We start from the raw sequence: 17,676 nt of genomic DNA, 5'->3' as shown, positions 1-17,676 counted from the left end.
GGAAATTATTAACAAAATACAGTTTAGTAACAGCTACAGTGTTAGATGGAATACTTGTTGGGGGGCAGGTGAAAGTTTTTGGCAAATCATTACGTAGTTGCTAATTGATTTTTTGAAAAACTCAATATTGCCCTAAAGTTATGGTTTTATTTTGAGGTTAAATAGGAATCTGAGCCATATATTGATGATTTGTATGGAGGTCAAAATTTGTACTTTAAAAATTAAGGACAAAGACTGGTATGATTTTTCTCAAAACTTAATAGTAAAATTCATCTTGAACACATATATCTTTTAAATAAATACTTAGTTGATTTAATTCCATTTTTACTTATCATTTTTGTTTTTTGTTTTTAAGTTCCAAAGATCTTGATAACCTCATCAAAGTGGTTCCAAGAACAGGAAAAAGCATGCAAGGGTAAGATTTAATAAGCTTCTGGTTTTTTTGTTTCATACATACCAATGCTTAAAAATATAATTAAATTAACATTTCAGCAGATTGACAACTCAATAATAGTTCAAGAAAAGTCATGTGACCTCCATGACCTCATGTCTAAAATGTTGAAGATTTTGGTCAACTGATTCTTAATGTAATGGAGATAACCTTTGATTAATTAGATGCACAGTTGACTTCCAAGAATGGACAAGACACATATGTTCATTGATTTGTTTATTCTTCTTAAGCAGAGGATGGCACAGGAGTGGGGAAAGAGAACTGGATGGGAGACCATAGATGTGGGCCTAGGCCTTAGCTCTGCCCTCACTAACCGCAGAATGTGACCGGCCACTTCCCCTTTCTGGGCTTGTGTCCTTGTCCTCGCAGTAAGGAAATTGGACCAGGTGCTGTCTAGTCACTTCAGTGCTAATGCAATTACCAAGTGCCAATACGATGGTTGGTATCATGGAAAGAGTCAAGGGCTCTTGAGTTAGAGTACTTTGCTTTCACATAATCTTTCTGTTTCAGTTTTTCCCTTTGAGAAAATGGGATGGTAATACTTCCCATACTGAATAATTGATGTGAGGATTCACTTATATAAATCATGTAAATCACTTGAACAGTGCCTGGCACATCATCAATTTTCTAAAACTGGTGGTTATTGTTTATTATTTCTATGCAGCAGTATGTAGGTCCAAAAATATATATTCACAACACTGGAAAATTCCAATCGTTTGAGATGATCTCTATATTCATAAATATTTTATAACAAAATATTTTTATAACAAAAAATGTTTCTTGGTTTTAATATTTGCAACCACATGATGTAAATCAACCACTGATCTGATCATTTCTTCCATGTTTTAAAGTGGCCAAAGTCTTGACAGCCTCATCAAAGTGTCTCCTGAAACAAACAGAACTAACCAAAGGTGAGGTTCATGAAATTCTTCTGTTTTTTTCTATTTAACTTTAAAAAAAAAAATGTAATTCATTGTTCTACCATTGAGACAACCAGTGATGGGACCCAAAACCAACAGCTTCGTGTCATAAACCTAATGTTCAAGTCCTTGCTCAGGGCTCTTGGGCTGTGGGCTTTAATGGAGGATAAAGAATTTCTTAAAATATCTCTTATCAGTCTGGGGTTTGTGTTCCATGCTTGGGATTTCAACATAATTCTATTTCAGCATAATAGTTCAACATAATAGGATGCAATAATTTACATGAAAGGATATGTACATGATAAAATTAGTTTACAAGTTAATTCTAAAGATTCCTTAAGTGATACAAACCTTTCTGGCCTTTTTTCCCTTCAGGATATATAACATAGTGCCCAATAATAATGTATATCAAATTAGGCAACTTGTTTAGGCCTTTGGGGTTAGTGCTGGTATGAGAGCCCATTGCGTGGTAATAGAAATGTCTCTTTAGAGCTATGATTGCCTATTTGGGTGTTTAGAATAAAAGCAATTTATGTAAACCAAAAGTCTTCCTTGTTCTGATTTAGCCTTGCATGAAGTGCAATTCTGAAGTGATTTAATTAATACCTTAGAGTAGCCTCAATATTACACATTCACGTTATGTATATTACCTGTATACCTTGGAATCAGGAAATACTCTGTTTTTTGAAAGTCCCAGGTTTTGTTGTTTTGTTTGCTTGCTTTTGTTTTTGTTATTTTTTGGAGGGGAGAGAAGCAAGGAATACCTGGAAATGATAAACAATTTTATATTTTTCTCTTGTTTGTTACAACCTCCTAAAATATCCTAAATGCTAATTCTACTACAAAATGTGATATGGAGAATAAGAAGCTTAAGAGCAATTTAAACTTGAGGTTGTCTTGAGATAAACAAGAATAAAACTAAATTAAATTCTCATATACACATAATTGTATAAGATATGAATTCATAGCCACCTGCTTTTACATAGGGCTAAAAAGAATTCAAATAATGATGAAGTTTTTTTTTTTAAAGATTTTATTTATTTATTTGTCAGAGAGAGAGAGAGAGAGTGAGCAAGCACAAGCAGGGGGGGCAGCAAGCAGAGGGAGAAGCAGGCTCTCCACCGAGCAGGAAACCCGATGCAGGGCTCGATCCCAGCACCCTGGGATCATGACCTAAGCTAAAGACAGATGCTTAACTGATTGAGCCACCTAGGCATCCCTGATGAAGTTATAAGTCAGCAATAATTTCTTAATGTAATATTAAAGTTGAAAAAAATGTACAGATTATTATTGATTTTAATTTATTTTACCAACTGTTGCAACTTGCATCATTTTTTTAGGATCCAAACACATTCCCTCAGCAAACACAAGGTAGATTTATCAAGATTATTGAAGACTCCTGAGCAAATCTCCAATTTCTGCCAAAAAATAAGACTAATCATTTAGCTAAGGGCATTCTGAAAGGGGACATGAGAAAAATGAGAACAAATTGATTTGTTGATGTGTAGTGATGCTGGATAGACTTTTCTTTTTTCATTGTTTCAATTTATTTCATTACAATATTGAAGCAAATTCTGTATAATTACTACTTGAGAAATCCATTTTGATACAATCATAGCGTAACTAGGTCATTACTGTAAATTTATAGTTGATAAATCATTAGTTCATAAAACTGAATAAAACAAAGAATATTGACTTTCTACTCCTTCACAAACCCAAGGATTAGTTTTTAAATGACTCGAGAAAATTGGTGACATAGCATTCTTATACTTGACCATAATATTTTCGCATGACATTGAATATATTTCTGTCTTCTTGAGTAGTTAAGACTCATTATACCTGGGGGTCAAAGGTCAAGAAAAGCATGAGAGAGTGACTCCAAGGTACCTCTCTCAGGATTACTGTGATGATGGTGGAAAGCATGGTGCAGATATAAGGAATTACTGTGAACACAGAGGGAGGATGATAGTGGGAAGGAGCGTGAGGGTTGGGGTCCAGTTGCTATGGTTCCAAACCTGGTTCATCCTCTGTTATTTCTTCCTACCTGCCCCCAAAGAGAGGCTTAACCTCCATGAAGCTCTATTTCTTATTTGTAAGGGGACGATGGTAATATCTACCTCAGTAGGTTGTTTTGAGGATTTTTAAAAACTTTGTAAAGTAGAAACTTGGTAAACATTACTTTTTATCTAGGATCCCATTGTATGATCCACATGTGTCAAAAGAAAAAAATGTCAGTCATAAAATTTGCAGATTTCCAGCTGAATTTGAACTTTTATTTTATTTCGTTTTAGCAGGAAAGAAGGTCTTGATGAACTTATTAATGTGAGCCCCAAAGCTGTCAAAAACATGGCTGGGTAAGAGAAAGATGTTATTTGGGTTCTGTTTCATTTTTTTCCTCTTTAAGTACAATACAAACATAAATGGTTTACAGTCATTCTGTGGGCAAACTGAATATAGGTCTTGAAAAGCCGTCACAATTTTTATATGTTCCTGGAAATAAATGTCTATTTGTTACTAGCAAGAAAAAGCAATAGCTGGAGAAAATAATTTGGTAGTGACCTCACTTCTTTTGGCCTCAAGTAAAGCAATTGAAGGGAGTGATTGGGGTAGGAACATAGCTGGTCTATGTGCTATATTTGTTTTTTCTTTGTAGTATTGATGTTAATACCTTTTCTCTGGAACTGATGAAAATGTATTAATAATAGTTAATTTGTAGTATTGATGTTAATACCTTTTCTCTGGAACTATTAATAATAGTTAATTTTTAAAAAGACCTAGAATGCTTTATTAGATTCATCATCAGCAGTACCATGTACTTCATTTTTAAAGAGTGTTCTCTGGTAGTCAGTGGAAATTTTATGAGGTATATTATTTCTTAGATCTTTTGATGCTCCCAGCAAAGTTAGGGACCTAAAATTTGTTATTTCTTTAGGTAGTATCTGTAAGATGATAAAACTCACCTTTGCCTCTGGTTATACGAGGATTTTTATACTGTTACACACTACTCCCACTTATATGGGAATTATATATGTTATATATAAGGGATTACACACACACACACACACACACACACACATACATCTCTTAAGAATGTTCTCATGATTTCCCTTGAGTTTAGTTGGTACATATAAAAGTGCAACATTTTAGAGATGAAGGAAGGAACCTGAGAGAACTCCCAGACCAGTTAGTTTGAATAGTTTTGGGAAAACCACTGTTCCAGTCAAACCCATTCCATTTCCAGGAGAGGAAACAGACTCACAAAGATTGAGTGATCTGACCAGGATCACAGAGAAAACTGGTGGAAGACTGGTAGTAGTTCTTGATCTGCTAGGCAGTGAATAATTATTGAGCACCTACTGGGTTTGAAGCTTACAACCAGGTATCTTTAGTTGCACATTAGGTATAATTATAGGCCATGGACACCAAAAAGAGAATTCAGTAGACATAATTTTATTAACAGCAGGCAATTATCATAGATTAAAGCTAATTATGTACTGGGGGTACAGAGATGTTACTCCAAGAGAATAATAGGTTGTCAATTTAATATATTACATTTTGGAACACTCATGTTCTGCTTGCTGAATATAGAATGCATTGGCAGGACATTGCATTTAAAAAGAAAAAGAGACATTGACTAGCTAATTTAATAAACATGACAGGCAATCAAGTTCATATTCATAGATTCCTAGGAGTAGAAGATGTTAGCGATAGGCAGATTCTTAGAAATGGTCCAGTCTCCTCATTTTACAGATGAGAATATTGAGGCCGGGGCAAAAATCTCATAGTATCCTGTGACTTTTTCTAACTCCCAGACCAACTCCTGGTCTTGAAATCACAGCACACGAACTTTGATCTTAAATGAAAGTTATCTTGATGTCGTCTTTGGAAAAATAGACTTTTAGGTCCTCTGTTCATTTTTAATAAGATTATTACTTTGTATGGTGATAGATGGTAACTACACTTATTGTGGTGAGCATTTCATAATGTATAGAATTGTCAAATCACTGTTGTATACCTGAAACTAATAGGTCAACTATATACTTCAATAAAAAAATTTAAAAAAATAAAAGTAAATGAAAGTTAATTAAGTACTTCCAGAAATAGTGGAGGCTTATAAAGCTAGGATTGTTGCTCTTGCCATGGGACAGCCAAGAAGTTTCCTTTACTGCTCCACAGGGTCCCTTGAAATGTGACCTCATAGATGACAATGGCACAAATGTGCAAATGACTGCAAAACTTTATAGCTCTTCAACTACATGGAGGTAATAATAGCTAAATATTCTAATACATCTCTTTCCTACATCCTTAAAGCAAGAACAAATTGAAAGCAGTCACTTGAGCAGGAAGAGTTACATTTTTCCTGGATAAAATTCCGATACAAGATTCCTGTGTGTGCAGAGATCCAGGGCCTAAAAAAAAGGTGTATAAATTTGTTATTTTCAATTCATTGAGATAAACTGCATGGTGCTATCAGTCAAGGCAATTCAGAACTGATACCGAGATCCTTGTTTTGTTAAAAACACTGCTGTTTTTTTTAAGAGTAGTGGTAGAATATAGCATACATTTCTATATTTTCTAAGCTAGGATTTCTCAAACTGTGGGTCAAAACCCATGAAAGGGTCTTGTAATTAATGTAGTGAGTGGCAATCAGTATTTTTCCCAATTAAATAAAATTAATTAGAGTGGAAAAGATGAGAGTTCTTATGTAGTAAAGGTATTATTTAATGAAATTTGTGTTTGCTTATGTATGTCTGTCTGAAAAGAGAGAATTGGGCTGTGATACAAAATGTATTTCTTAATGGGTTTTATGAAACAGCAATTTGAATATCACTGTTCTAGGCTGTTGGATAAATCCCATTTTCTGTGCTCATCAGAACAGTGAAAAATGCAAGTTCTCATGGTTGTGTGTGCAGCTTACTCTAATTGTGCTGGTACACAAATATTATATGTAGTTACACTAAGAAATATTGTGATTAATTTATACGTTAAAAGACTGTGGCCTTTGAGTTTATCTCCTCTACAAAGTTTTATTCTTTGTATTTTTCTTCTAATATGTAAAATTAACCTCACTTTAATTTAATTTAATTTAATTTTAATTCCAGTGTAGTTAACATACAGTGTTACATTAGTTTAAGGTGTATAATAACCTCACTTTAGAGATTATTGTCTTTTAGGCACAGTTGAGCTTTATAACAGATTTGCAATCAGTTCATGCAAGGAAATTATATTTTGGATAGCTGTCATATGTTAATCATTCCTTTAATAGTATTGGAGACATCAATGGATTATCTTTAATTGCAAATACTATTATTGGAGGTAATTCAAAACAGTGAAAATTCAATTAGCGGCTTTCTGTCTACCATGAAAATCTGAGAATGATGATGGAAAGAAGGAACTGAGTGAAGCCAGAAGCTGGGAAGCACATTCTATGGAAATATTAGGGCTGGGGGAGGGAAATGCAGACCTTTTCTTAGAACTTTTTGGTGATGAAGCTCCAAATGGCTCCCCTTCAGTCCTTAATCTTGTTTCAATCTTTTTGACAGTTAAAATGTCTCTTACTTTTCTATAAGGAAAAAGAACTGCTGTTGGGGTGTAGGGAAGACAGGCAGGTTGTTGTCCAAGACGGTAGTGAAAAGCAGGTGTTCTCAGTCTTGCAATTTCTTGCCATGACAGACTATCTTATTTCTCTGAATAAATATTAAAAAGGGGTTTAAAGGAACACTTTGAAGAATCATCATTCACTAGCCTTTAAAACAAGGTATTATACTGAGGCAGTGAATGGCAGCAAACTATGTGGGAAGAAATATTTTTGTGACTGAGAAAAGAAACTGGTGGGGCTTCCAATAGGAAGAGGACAGTCTTCAGAGTCTGTAAGTCATTTGACCATGAACAGCTGCGTTTAATTCAGCTTTTTATTTATTGTTAAGCAAAGAAAAGTCACCAATTTAATGGATTGCTGGAATTCTCCATGCCAAGCCTTAGGCTAAGTATAATTCCAATTTTAGAGCTTATTAAAAAAAAATCTTCAGTTGGTGAATATGATCTTAAAAATAACAAGGAAAAGGACATGAAAATCAGAGTATATCTCCATAATGTTAAAACACTGCAGAGTGCAAAGTTGTTAATCACCAGATGTTTGCTGTGAACGCCTGCCAGTGTGCCCCCGTGGATGTGCTCTGGCTTTGAAGTATGTTAAGTCAGAGCAGCTTCTCTTCTAATCCAGCAAAATTTGTCCCCCCTAAAGCTAGGAAACTTATTTCAAGGCTGTTCTGTGCCAAACCAGTATGTATAAGTGATAAGATAGCTAATCCTTTCTTCTAATTTCAACCAACTTGAACCTGCATTATCTCTAACACAAGCTGCTTTAATTTTTTTTTTTTCACTTAAAGAAATCAAGATCTTGATAAGCTCATCAGAGTGAATCCTGAAACTCTCACCAACAACCAGAGGTAATAGAACTATATTCATTTTTGTGCTTTGGTCAGGGAGAATGTTTTGTCTTATTATTATTTCAAGCAGATTTGTAACCTGAATCCACCTGCCAAAAGAACTTTATCATTAACCTGCTCTCCTTTTATTTTTCTATTTAAAGAAATCAGGATCTGGATAACCTCATCAAAGTGAATCCTGCAGTGACCAGAAGCAGTCAGAGGTAATCAGATAAAAGCAGTCATTTCATGTTTTCATCTGCCTGTCGCCCCTGGGTGGAGTGGATTTATAATGTTGCTTTATTGACCTAGCCCAACCAAAAACCTATCCCTAATCTGAACTTTTTTTTTTTCCTCTTTCGAACAGTGAAGGCTTGGACAACCTTGTTAAAGTGAAATCTTCAGCTCTCAGAAACCCTGAGCGGTAAATGACTTTGCCTAACTATCTTGATGTGGTCTCAAGATTCTAGTTAGGAATTTTACATTTTACATCTAATCCTTACAACTACCCCATGCAAAATATATTCACACACCCTGTCTTATAGAAGAGGAAACTATAGCTCAAAGACATTCAATGACCTTATTAAGACAGAAAACCCATCCCGGATCTAAACTGAAGCCCTTCTGATGTCACTAAATTGAAGAAAAACAAAAAATCTGTGACTAAAACAGTTCAGATTCTCCTCTTCTTCCCACCCTTCATGCTCCCCACAGTCTCTTCCCTTCCAAGGCTCCCTCCCACCCTGCAGCCAAAGGACTACAATTAGAAACATTTATTCTAGAAAATCATCACTAAAGTGACAGGGAGGGGAGAAAAGTAGTTGTTTCCTAGAGGTTTCCTAATAGCTGAAATGACAACAGACTTTTGCTGTCGACCCTGCCACTGAGAATTGTATGGAAATATCTTTAAGTAAAACCATTTCTTCATAGTGGTTTTGGTGGGGACAGATTTTTCTTTTCATTAGTAGCAGTATGAGGAGTTTCCCCACCACGTAGGAAGTGGTTAGGTTTACGAACCACATGCGGAATCACTGGCAGTCGTTACTGTGGCCAACTCTTCCCTCCGTGGCTGATTCCACAAAATGTACTTCTGTCTCTGTCTCTGTCTCTCTCACACATACACACGCCCACGTGAGCGTGCACACTCACACTTTCCTCTTTTTCTCACTTTCCCTTCCTTCCCTCCTTCTCTCTGGCAAATGTGCTTTGTTGACAGAAGATGGCAACTTTTCTGCTTTTTGGTTATTAGAAGACGCTAATTTTATAAAAAGGTAGTTTGTGTTTTGGCAACTTCTAAAACAATTTCTATAGAAAGAAGACATTTTCCTTATATGGATGAGATTCCTAAAAAAAGGAAATTTGAAAACATTGGCCATCATGCTGCTTTCAGATGGCAGCTTGATCCATGAATCTAAACCTAGGCAGTGTCTGATTGTTCTTTAGGGGTGACGCCAGATTTAATGATAATCAGCCAGGTTGTTCAAGAATTAGAGCAGAACAGACAAACAGGAAAGCTGCTTATTTGAAAAGAGTGACTTCATTCAATTGGTTCAGCCACCTGTAATATAATGTATCTACCCTGCTCACTTGATTTTAATGGGGGATAAGGAGGGGGCATTTTAAAGGATTTCCCAGAGGAATAACAGCCACAGGCTGTTTTACATTCAATTCAGTGTGACAGGAACACCGATTATTTAATAGTAGAACAGCAGTGAATCAGAATCCTTTTTATGTGACTTTGCTGACATTTCCAGCAGCTGTATATTTAATTCACAGTTAGAGGCAGAATAAACTTTGGTCATCGATCAGAATGTAAGCGGTGTCCCTGAGCTCCTTCTAGGAACACAACAACCTGAACAAATGCAGATGTGCACAGAATTTTCATTTATTCAGGGAGAAACTGCATGGCTTTTAGCAGTGACAGTTTCACATTTTCACGAACCAACATAAAAGGAAGATGTTCAATTATCTGTAGCCCATAAACTGCTGTTTCCAATTGAAGATTGAAAAACAGCTAGTGCCACTTAGGCCTGTACAGTTAGAAAAGGCATCCTTCATCTGAAGTAGAAAAAATATTCTGAACTATTTACATTATTATACTTCCATAATTTTAAGGGCTTCCATTAGCTAAGACATACACCTCCAAGTTCTAGTATTCCAACAAGACAAGAGGTTCTTCCTATCTTCCTGATGCAGATTGCTCATATTTCTGCTCAAGAAAGAAAGCTGGCGGGGAGGGGTAACCTTGACTCTTTCCAGCGCTTCATTCCCCACATAATCAGTAGGTCATTTTGGAGGCTTCTATCTCAGGAACTAAGACATTTCATCTTCCACTATACTACTGTAACTGGATTATAATTATCTTCTTTTTTTTTAAGATTTTATTTATTTGACAGAGAGACACAGTGAGAGAGGGAACACAAGCAGCGGGAGTGGGAGAGGGAGAAGCAGGCTTCCCGCGGAGCAGGGAGCCCGATACGGGGCTCGATCCCAGGACCCTGGGATCATGACCTGAGCCGAAGGCAGATGCTTAACCACTGAGCCACCCAGGCGCTCTTATAATTCTGTCTTCTAATTGCTCCCTCTGTGCCAGTCTTGCCTCCTGTTCTTCAGTCCATCGGCCACAGTATAGAGTGACCTTCCTAAAACACAAATCTGATCACATCATTCTGATCAAATCTCCCTGTGGCTTTCCATTGCCATTGGACAATGACCATACTCCTTAACGTGGTTTCCAAAGCCTACCTTATCCTGCCTCCACAGGCTTCTCCCACCTCCCATGATGCTCCCCCCACAAGCAAACCCACCCATCTTTCATCTGTATTGCATTGATAACTTCTACTTATCCCTTAGGTCCCAAAATAGCTGTCTCTTACTTAGCTCTGGGAGGTCCCCTGGACCCACCACATCTGCATCAGGTGCTTCTTCTAGACATTCTCAAGCTCTCTGACCCTGTCCCATAGCATTTGTCTCATAGGGGGAATTATTATTTAATCATCTCTCCCCAACTGTAAGATTTTTGAGGGTAAGAATTGGGTCTGTCTTATTCACTTCTTTATTTACGATGCAGAACATAATGCCTGGCCCATATTAGGTGCTTAACAAATACTTTGTGAATCAAAGGCTAAAATCTCAAACTAATCAAGGACCTTTGATCATCCAGCTAGTAAAGCTTACTGCTTTCCAGCTCTAACATTCTGAGCCCCCAGGAGTGAAACCAGATTGAAGAAATCTGGTATCTTATGACGGGTCTGCTTGCTTAAGCCATGACTATCTCTTGCTTGTGACAGAATCTCAATCAACCATGGTGAATTAGAGCCACTAAAATCCTTGGTTACATCTTATATTTAAAATACCTACATTGTCCAATTTCTCTATGGACCTGTTAATTTATTTAATAGAAAATATTTAAGACTCTCTCATTGAAAGGAACCATAAAGAAATACAAATCTGGGCCCATTTTGCCATGTCAGCAGAGCTGAAGAATTATACAGTTATCTCACTGTATTCTGTACTTTCAGAGAGCCAAATATTCCTTTTGAACTAAAGCTTAATGCCCAAGATTTAGTTCTTGGCACAAAAGAAGTGCCATAGTAAACTTTTTATGTGGAGGCTCTTAATTTTGCAAATGTGTTTGATACTCTACAAAAACAATTTAAGTAAGCCGTAGAGAGAGAAACATATTGCAGCTTTTAATAAATACCACCCACACCCTCATGAGAGAGGAAGAGCACTGGTGAGTGAGCTGTTAACTTTCTCTCATGCAGCACTTATCTTGAGAAAAGTTATATAATAGCAGACATAGTAATACCTATTTTTTTCCTTAATCTGCTCTGTAAGGGAGTGTTATATTCCTTAATGGGACAGTAGAAAATAAATTACATTTATTGGCTTAAATTACATTTATTGACTTATTGGATAAATGGCTTATATTCAAAAGTTGTACTATGACTCTACATAACAGATGACTCATTCCCCCTTCCCCAAATTTTGAAATCTACATATAAAAAAGCATTTTTAGTTGCAAAGGTTAAAATTTCTTTTTAGCATTTCTCACTGTGTCCATGGAGAACTTTCCTTGGAGCTAATTCCAACTACTCATAAACATACACAGGTCTTCCTTCCACTGCAACTGCCATGGAAAGGGTTGGGAATCAAGCTTTTGCTCCAACCTGCTGCACGGAGCCGGGCTTCTAGAAAAATCTACATGTCACACTTTGGCTCACAGTGTTTCATTTTCCGCCACAGTGCAGAAGACATGATATAATAGATGTGTTCTTAATAAAGAGTGAAAATTTATTTTTATATCCTTCAATTTGGGAAGTTTATGGGCAATCTGAACTTCTTTTATTAGATCTTCAGATCTAGCTGATGACATCAATCAGGGTGAACAACCAAAGCAAATACACATTTTGTGCTCTTCATAATCTGGAACTTTTCATTTTGCTTTAAATATTAGTATAGATTATTCAGAATAAAATCATATAATCTACTCTACCAAACTTGATATGTGATGCTGTTTAATAAAAACACCAAAAATTCTAAAAAGCCACTAATAATACGGCTTAGCCAATGATTCATAGTTCTATCACGTTGGGGGTAAGTTCCTTTGAAGGCATGTACAGGTTCCAATTTTGAGTTACCTACTTGTAATTACTGGATTTGTTAGATTCGGGCTTCTCCTTCTTCCTCAGGCCAAAACTCATTCCTGTTCTCCCTCCTGATAGCTGGGATCCAAAAAGGCTTGGGTCCCGAGGCAAGGGTGGGAGGACATGCAAAGATCCAGTATCTGCAGCAGCCAGGATCGAATGGAAGGTACCAGCAGAAGTGAGGCAGTCCAGGATCAGACTCACAAACTAAGTGTAATTGTGTTGTGAGGGCAGAAGCAGATCTCTATTAGTTTTCTAGGGCTGTCATAACACATACCACAGACTGAATGGCTTAAAATAGAAATTTATTTTCTCACCGTGCTAGAGGCTAGAAGTCCAAGAATAAGACGTCTGTAAGGGTGGGTCCTTCTGAAGATCGAGAAAGAAGAATCTATTCCAAGGTTTCTCTCCTTGGCTTGTAAAGGGTTGCCTTCACCCTGCATCTTCACATTGTCTTACATCTGTGTGTGTCTTCATCCAAATTTCCTCTTCTTGTAAAGATACTAGTCATACTGGAGTAGGACCCACCCCAATGACCACATTTGAACTTGATGACCTGTGTGAAGACCCCATCTCTAAATAAGGTCTCATTCTGACCATACTAGCATTAGGACTTCAGCATATGAATTTGGTGGGGGAACACAATTTGACCCGTAACAACATCCCAGAACAAGGAAACAAAGCTAGAGTTGAGAGCTGTATAAAAAAAGAAATATATGTAATTCAGGGGTGAAGTAAGGCAGGCTCTGGGTGACTGACACCAAGGGAGATGAAATATCCATCACTGCCTTTACTGATCTTTTTCTACAAGGTCATGGTGAACACTGTGTACCTAGATGTGGGTAGAGCTGACTGCCTTAAGGGTTCACGGTCTAATGTCTTCCCCTTGGGGGTCCCTTTAATATCTTTTCCCAGAGCTAGGTAAGGTAGTTAAAGATTTCCCCTGGAGATGTAGAAAAAGAGAATTTGAACTTAATTTCCCAAATATGTTTGGAGCAGCTTCTATGTACAAGGTCATGTAAGGCCATGGTAATGAGACTCTACTCTCAAGTTGTAGTAAAAACCACCAGTGTCCTTAAATAATGGCACTCAGTTCATCCTAGGTTAACAGTGGAAGGAGAATCATTTGCTGGGACAAAATTTTAATTCCCTCAAGATTCACAGTTCTGGTGGTCTCTCACCATTTACTACTGCCAACCATCCTAGGAAGCTGGATTATGTAACATCATGATACATTTCTTTTTATTTCATTATCCCCAAGTATTTAGTGAAGTATTATTTTAAAATGATAAAAGGAGGATCACTTAATGCCAGGTTATTAAAATAGTACAGTGGCCCCTGCGGCCAAGAAGGTAGCTCTAATAATTAGCAAAGGACCATTAGGGGTTCAGCAAAAGCCTTCTGTCTCCATTTCTAAATTTGAACGATATGATCTGGGGGGTTCCCTTACATAGTTCTAGCAGTTATGTCGTTGAAGGAGTCAGTTCTGAATTTTACATCATTCAGACTACAGAATCAAATGATTGCAACACTTCTGAGCTATTTCTGAAATCTTGTGCTTTTGACATGTATTAATTAGCATATTTTCCTGACTATAACTCACATTAAAAAATAATCTAATTTCTACATTTTCAAAATTATGCAGCTAGTTTTTTAAATGTGAAGTTTAAGTGTGGCTATGGAATGCTGCCTAATTTGCAGATTTACCAATTGTTGATGGTTTGGATGTTATATAAAAAGAGTGTTAAGTCTTGTTATACTACAAGAACTTTTTTATAGTATTTTCATCCTTATCGATATTAATTTCATGAGTAAGAGTCCATACTCTGATTCCATGTATAATAACCTTATTTAAATCTACTATTCACAATCACGAGAAGGGAGATTTATGAAAACTAGAGCTAATTCCCAAGGTGAAAAAAATTAGAGCAGAAATAAAAATGAAAAGGTAGTCCGTCAAAATATTGGAATCAATAGTGCCTACTGCTGTGTCACTGAACTTCTAGTAATTATCATTTACTTATGCTTATTCAGTTCACACTTGACTGGGGGCATTGTGCCATGAATTTTATTTACATTAGCTCATTCATCCTCACCGCAACCTTATGAAATTAAATATGATTAGTCTACTTTACAAAAGGAAGATTAGGAAGGTTAATTAACAAGGAAATAGGGAAAGAGATGACTTCATTGTTTTGACTCCTAAACAAGCCTCCCAATCAATCGGATTCATGACAAAGCCTTTTCTAAACTCATGGGAAAAAAAAAATCAAGAACCACCAGTGTTATAACCAAATATATAAATAACTAATGTATGAATAACATACCAGGGGATATTGTATATCATGAAAGTGTATCTAATCATTACTGCAGCTCGATTCAAGAATCTAATTGTCCCATTTATCCTCCACATTATGAATTGTTTATTCAAATTTTGGGTTTCGTGTTTCTGTGATCTACAAAGCTGGAATGAAGTCTCTAATTAAATATCCAAGAATTGATTTCAGATGGGCAGGTGGCTTGGCCTCAAATCTTGACTCTTTTACAAATTAGTTAATTGACCTTGGAAAATTCACTTAGCCTTCCTGAGCCCTAGATGCTGTCCTACAGGATTTTGTGAGATCTGAATGAAATCATCCATGTGAAAATACATAGTTAGTACTTTGTGACACAAAGTTAGTAATCATTAAATGTTAACTTAAATGGACTATAAATCGGTTGTTTATTTTCAGATTTCTTAAAACTTCTAAAACATTAGTTCTTTCTCTCTCACACATAATCCACGCTCTTATATTTGAGTTGTATAGGTCAATTAGCTCAATGTCAGATTTCCAATGTCCCGTATTTATATTTATACATATTATATATATTTTTCTCCTATAGAGACCAAGACCTGAAAAATGTAACTGAAGTAAATTCTAATGTGCCTAAAAACAAAAATGGAAGGTAAGACTTATTATAATTTACTTTTTTGTTATCAATCCCATATAAGCCTACATAAATAAATTATATAACCTTAGAAGATTTGTTGAGGAGTTGAATTGTATTATGGTATAAATATAAATACTACTGAAATACAAAAATCAATATACAGGGTACTTAATAGTTGATATGGAAAAAAGTGAACAAAATTCAAATTCTGTTGGAATTTCAGACAAAGGGGCTTCTATTCAATTGCTTCGTGTAAAAGGCATCATGGAAATTCAAAGCTCTGCACTTGGGCTGTGAAGATTTATTTTTACTTATTGTTGCTTGGTAGTTCTTCAGTGGTGCAGAAAGCACTCTGGGACTTTCTTCCTTGGATACATAGTTCTAAAAGAATGCACAAATTCATCACAGCTATAAGACAGGACCTAGTTTTGAAAGTTGTTTACACCACAGAGTATAACAGCATTAAAACGGTTGTACTTTGTTTTTTTGTTTGTTTGTTTGTTTACAAGGAAAGTATAGTTTATAGAAGCTATACTTCATTGTTGTTACAGACTGTTTAAGAAAGAATTATAATTCTTTTCCATGTTTTGCAATCCCCCCTCCCCACATATGGGAGACCCAAAACCAAGAGGTTCCTAGTTTTTACCTTTGCAAGGTGCAGTTGTCTTTTCTATTAATTTTTTTATGCAAAGAAATGATATTGTCAACATTGTGTGTGGAGAGTGGAAAAGCAGGAAGAGATCTGGGTCACTTCTTCCCCATAATGTCTACAAAAGATTTGCATCTAATGGGTAGTTTCTTTCTGTTCCCTTAATTCCTTAAATCATCTTCTGCCTTCTCTTCTTGTAATCACAAAAAGCATTTGATAAAATGAGGGAGGGTAAAGTTTCAATAGGATCTGTTTATCTTAGAAAAACATCCACTACTTTGGGGATAGGACCGGGCTTACAGTTAACCAGTCTTCCAGATAATTCAAGTATTATTTGGAAGTGATCAAGGTAAAAAAATTTTCAAGTCAATGATCGTGTATGATTAAGGAACTTTTCATTTAATATGATTTGACAGATGTTCCAATTTCAGTGTGGCTTTTTCACGAAATGGGTTTTATTGGAAGGATTAATGAAGAAATGAAATTTTATAGAAATTCAAGAGCAGGGATGGTAGCCTGGCCAGGCCTCATAGAGGCCTGAACTGGAAGATTGCTCCCTTTTGGCCAGAGAACATTCCATCAAGAATCCGTGAACATTAACCCTAGTTCTTTGTCATTACTATAACTCAGCTACTCCATGAATTTTGGCTCCTCCCCATTTTCCTCCCACTCTTCCTTCTGCCTGTTGACCTCCTTATTCTCTACTCTATATCTCTTTGATAACCAAGATTCTTTGCTACCTCCCAGTTTCTGCCTCCTCATACCTGGAGTTTACTCTAGCTTTCCGTGGTCTGTCTGGCTTTCTAAAGCAAGGCAGTGTGGGTGTGGCCATCTGCATTGAAGATGGTGTGTAGATGGAAAACACCATGGTTGACAATAAAGTTAACACAGTCTCCTTCCCCTTCCTGCAATTCCATCTGTTTCTCCTGCCTGACATAATCCAACGATGACAGAAACATGCGCAAACACACCCACTCTCTCCCCAGGGAGACGGGAATCAGCACATTCGGTGACTACATCTCGAGGTCTTAACTACCACCACTGCAAGACTGTTTGTTGATCTCTGAGTTCTGTTTTCAGGTGGTGTTTATTCTCCTTCAGTTCTATCACAATCCTGTAGATGTACGATTTCTCATGGTTCTGCTATCTAAAAATTAAATGGAAAATGTCACCACCACCCTGGCACTGACACAGCAACCATAGTAAAAATTTTCACCTGGAAAAGAGTGGAAAAAAGAAGTCTCTGGGCCCAACTTTTGTGCCCATGGATTCTGGCTGCAAAAAGGACTGTCAAAATGGGTGAATGGGTAAATCTGGAACAGAAAGAAAATAGAGAAAATTCACAGAGAGTAAGAGACTTGACCAAGTGCGGAAGGTTAGTAAGTTAGAGAGGTGGGATGAACCCATGTGTTCTGGCAGCAAATCCTCTCTTATTTTTTTACAGTAAGGTACTTTTTTTTTTAAGATTTTATTTATTTAATTGACAGAGAGAGACACAGCGAGAGAGAGGACACAAGCAGGGGGAGTGGGAGAGGGAGAAGCAGGCTTCCCGCGGAGCAGGGAGCCCGATGTGGGGCTCGATCCCAGAACCCCGGGATCACAACCCGAGCAGAAGGCAGATGCTTAATGACTGAGCCACCCAAGTGCC

General features: G+C 36.7%; 1 protein-coding gene across 3 annotated transcripts in view; it reads left to right on the top strand.

Annotated features, from left to right (window-relative positions):
- SCEL (sciellin) overlaps positions 1 to 17,676 on the top strand; it is a 307,279-nt gene that overhangs the window by 273,517 nt on the left and 16,086 nt on the right. For all 3 annotated transcript variants that reach the window (XM_073894411.1, XM_025875050.2, XM_073894412.1), the window contains 7 exons: positions 356 to 415; positions 1,303 to 1,362; positions 3,663 to 3,725; positions 7,761 to 7,820; positions 7,964 to 8,023; positions 8,167 to 8,223; positions 15,332 to 15,394. In XM_073894411.1, the coding sequence (XP_073750512.1) occupies positions 356 to 415; positions 1,303 to 1,362; positions 3,663 to 3,725; positions 7,761 to 7,820; positions 7,964 to 8,023; positions 8,167 to 8,223; positions 15,332 to 15,394 (423 nt within the window). The remainder of the gene's footprint in view (positions 1 to 355; positions 416 to 1,302; positions 1,363 to 3,662; positions 3,726 to 7,760; positions 7,821 to 7,963; positions 8,024 to 8,166; positions 8,224 to 15,331; positions 15,395 to 17,676) is intronic.

This window comes from Callorhinus ursinus, unplaced genomic scaffold (genome assembly GCF_003265705.2).
Source record: "Callorhinus ursinus isolate GAN/ISIS: 27379988/994484 unplaced genomic scaffold, GSC_fseal_2.0 scaffold7, whole genome shotgun sequence".
NCBI classification, from domain to species: domain Eukaryota; kingdom Metazoa; phylum Chordata; class Mammalia; order Carnivora; family Otariidae; genus Callorhinus; species Callorhinus ursinus.
This window is presented reverse-complemented; position numbering and strand designations above follow the sequence as displayed.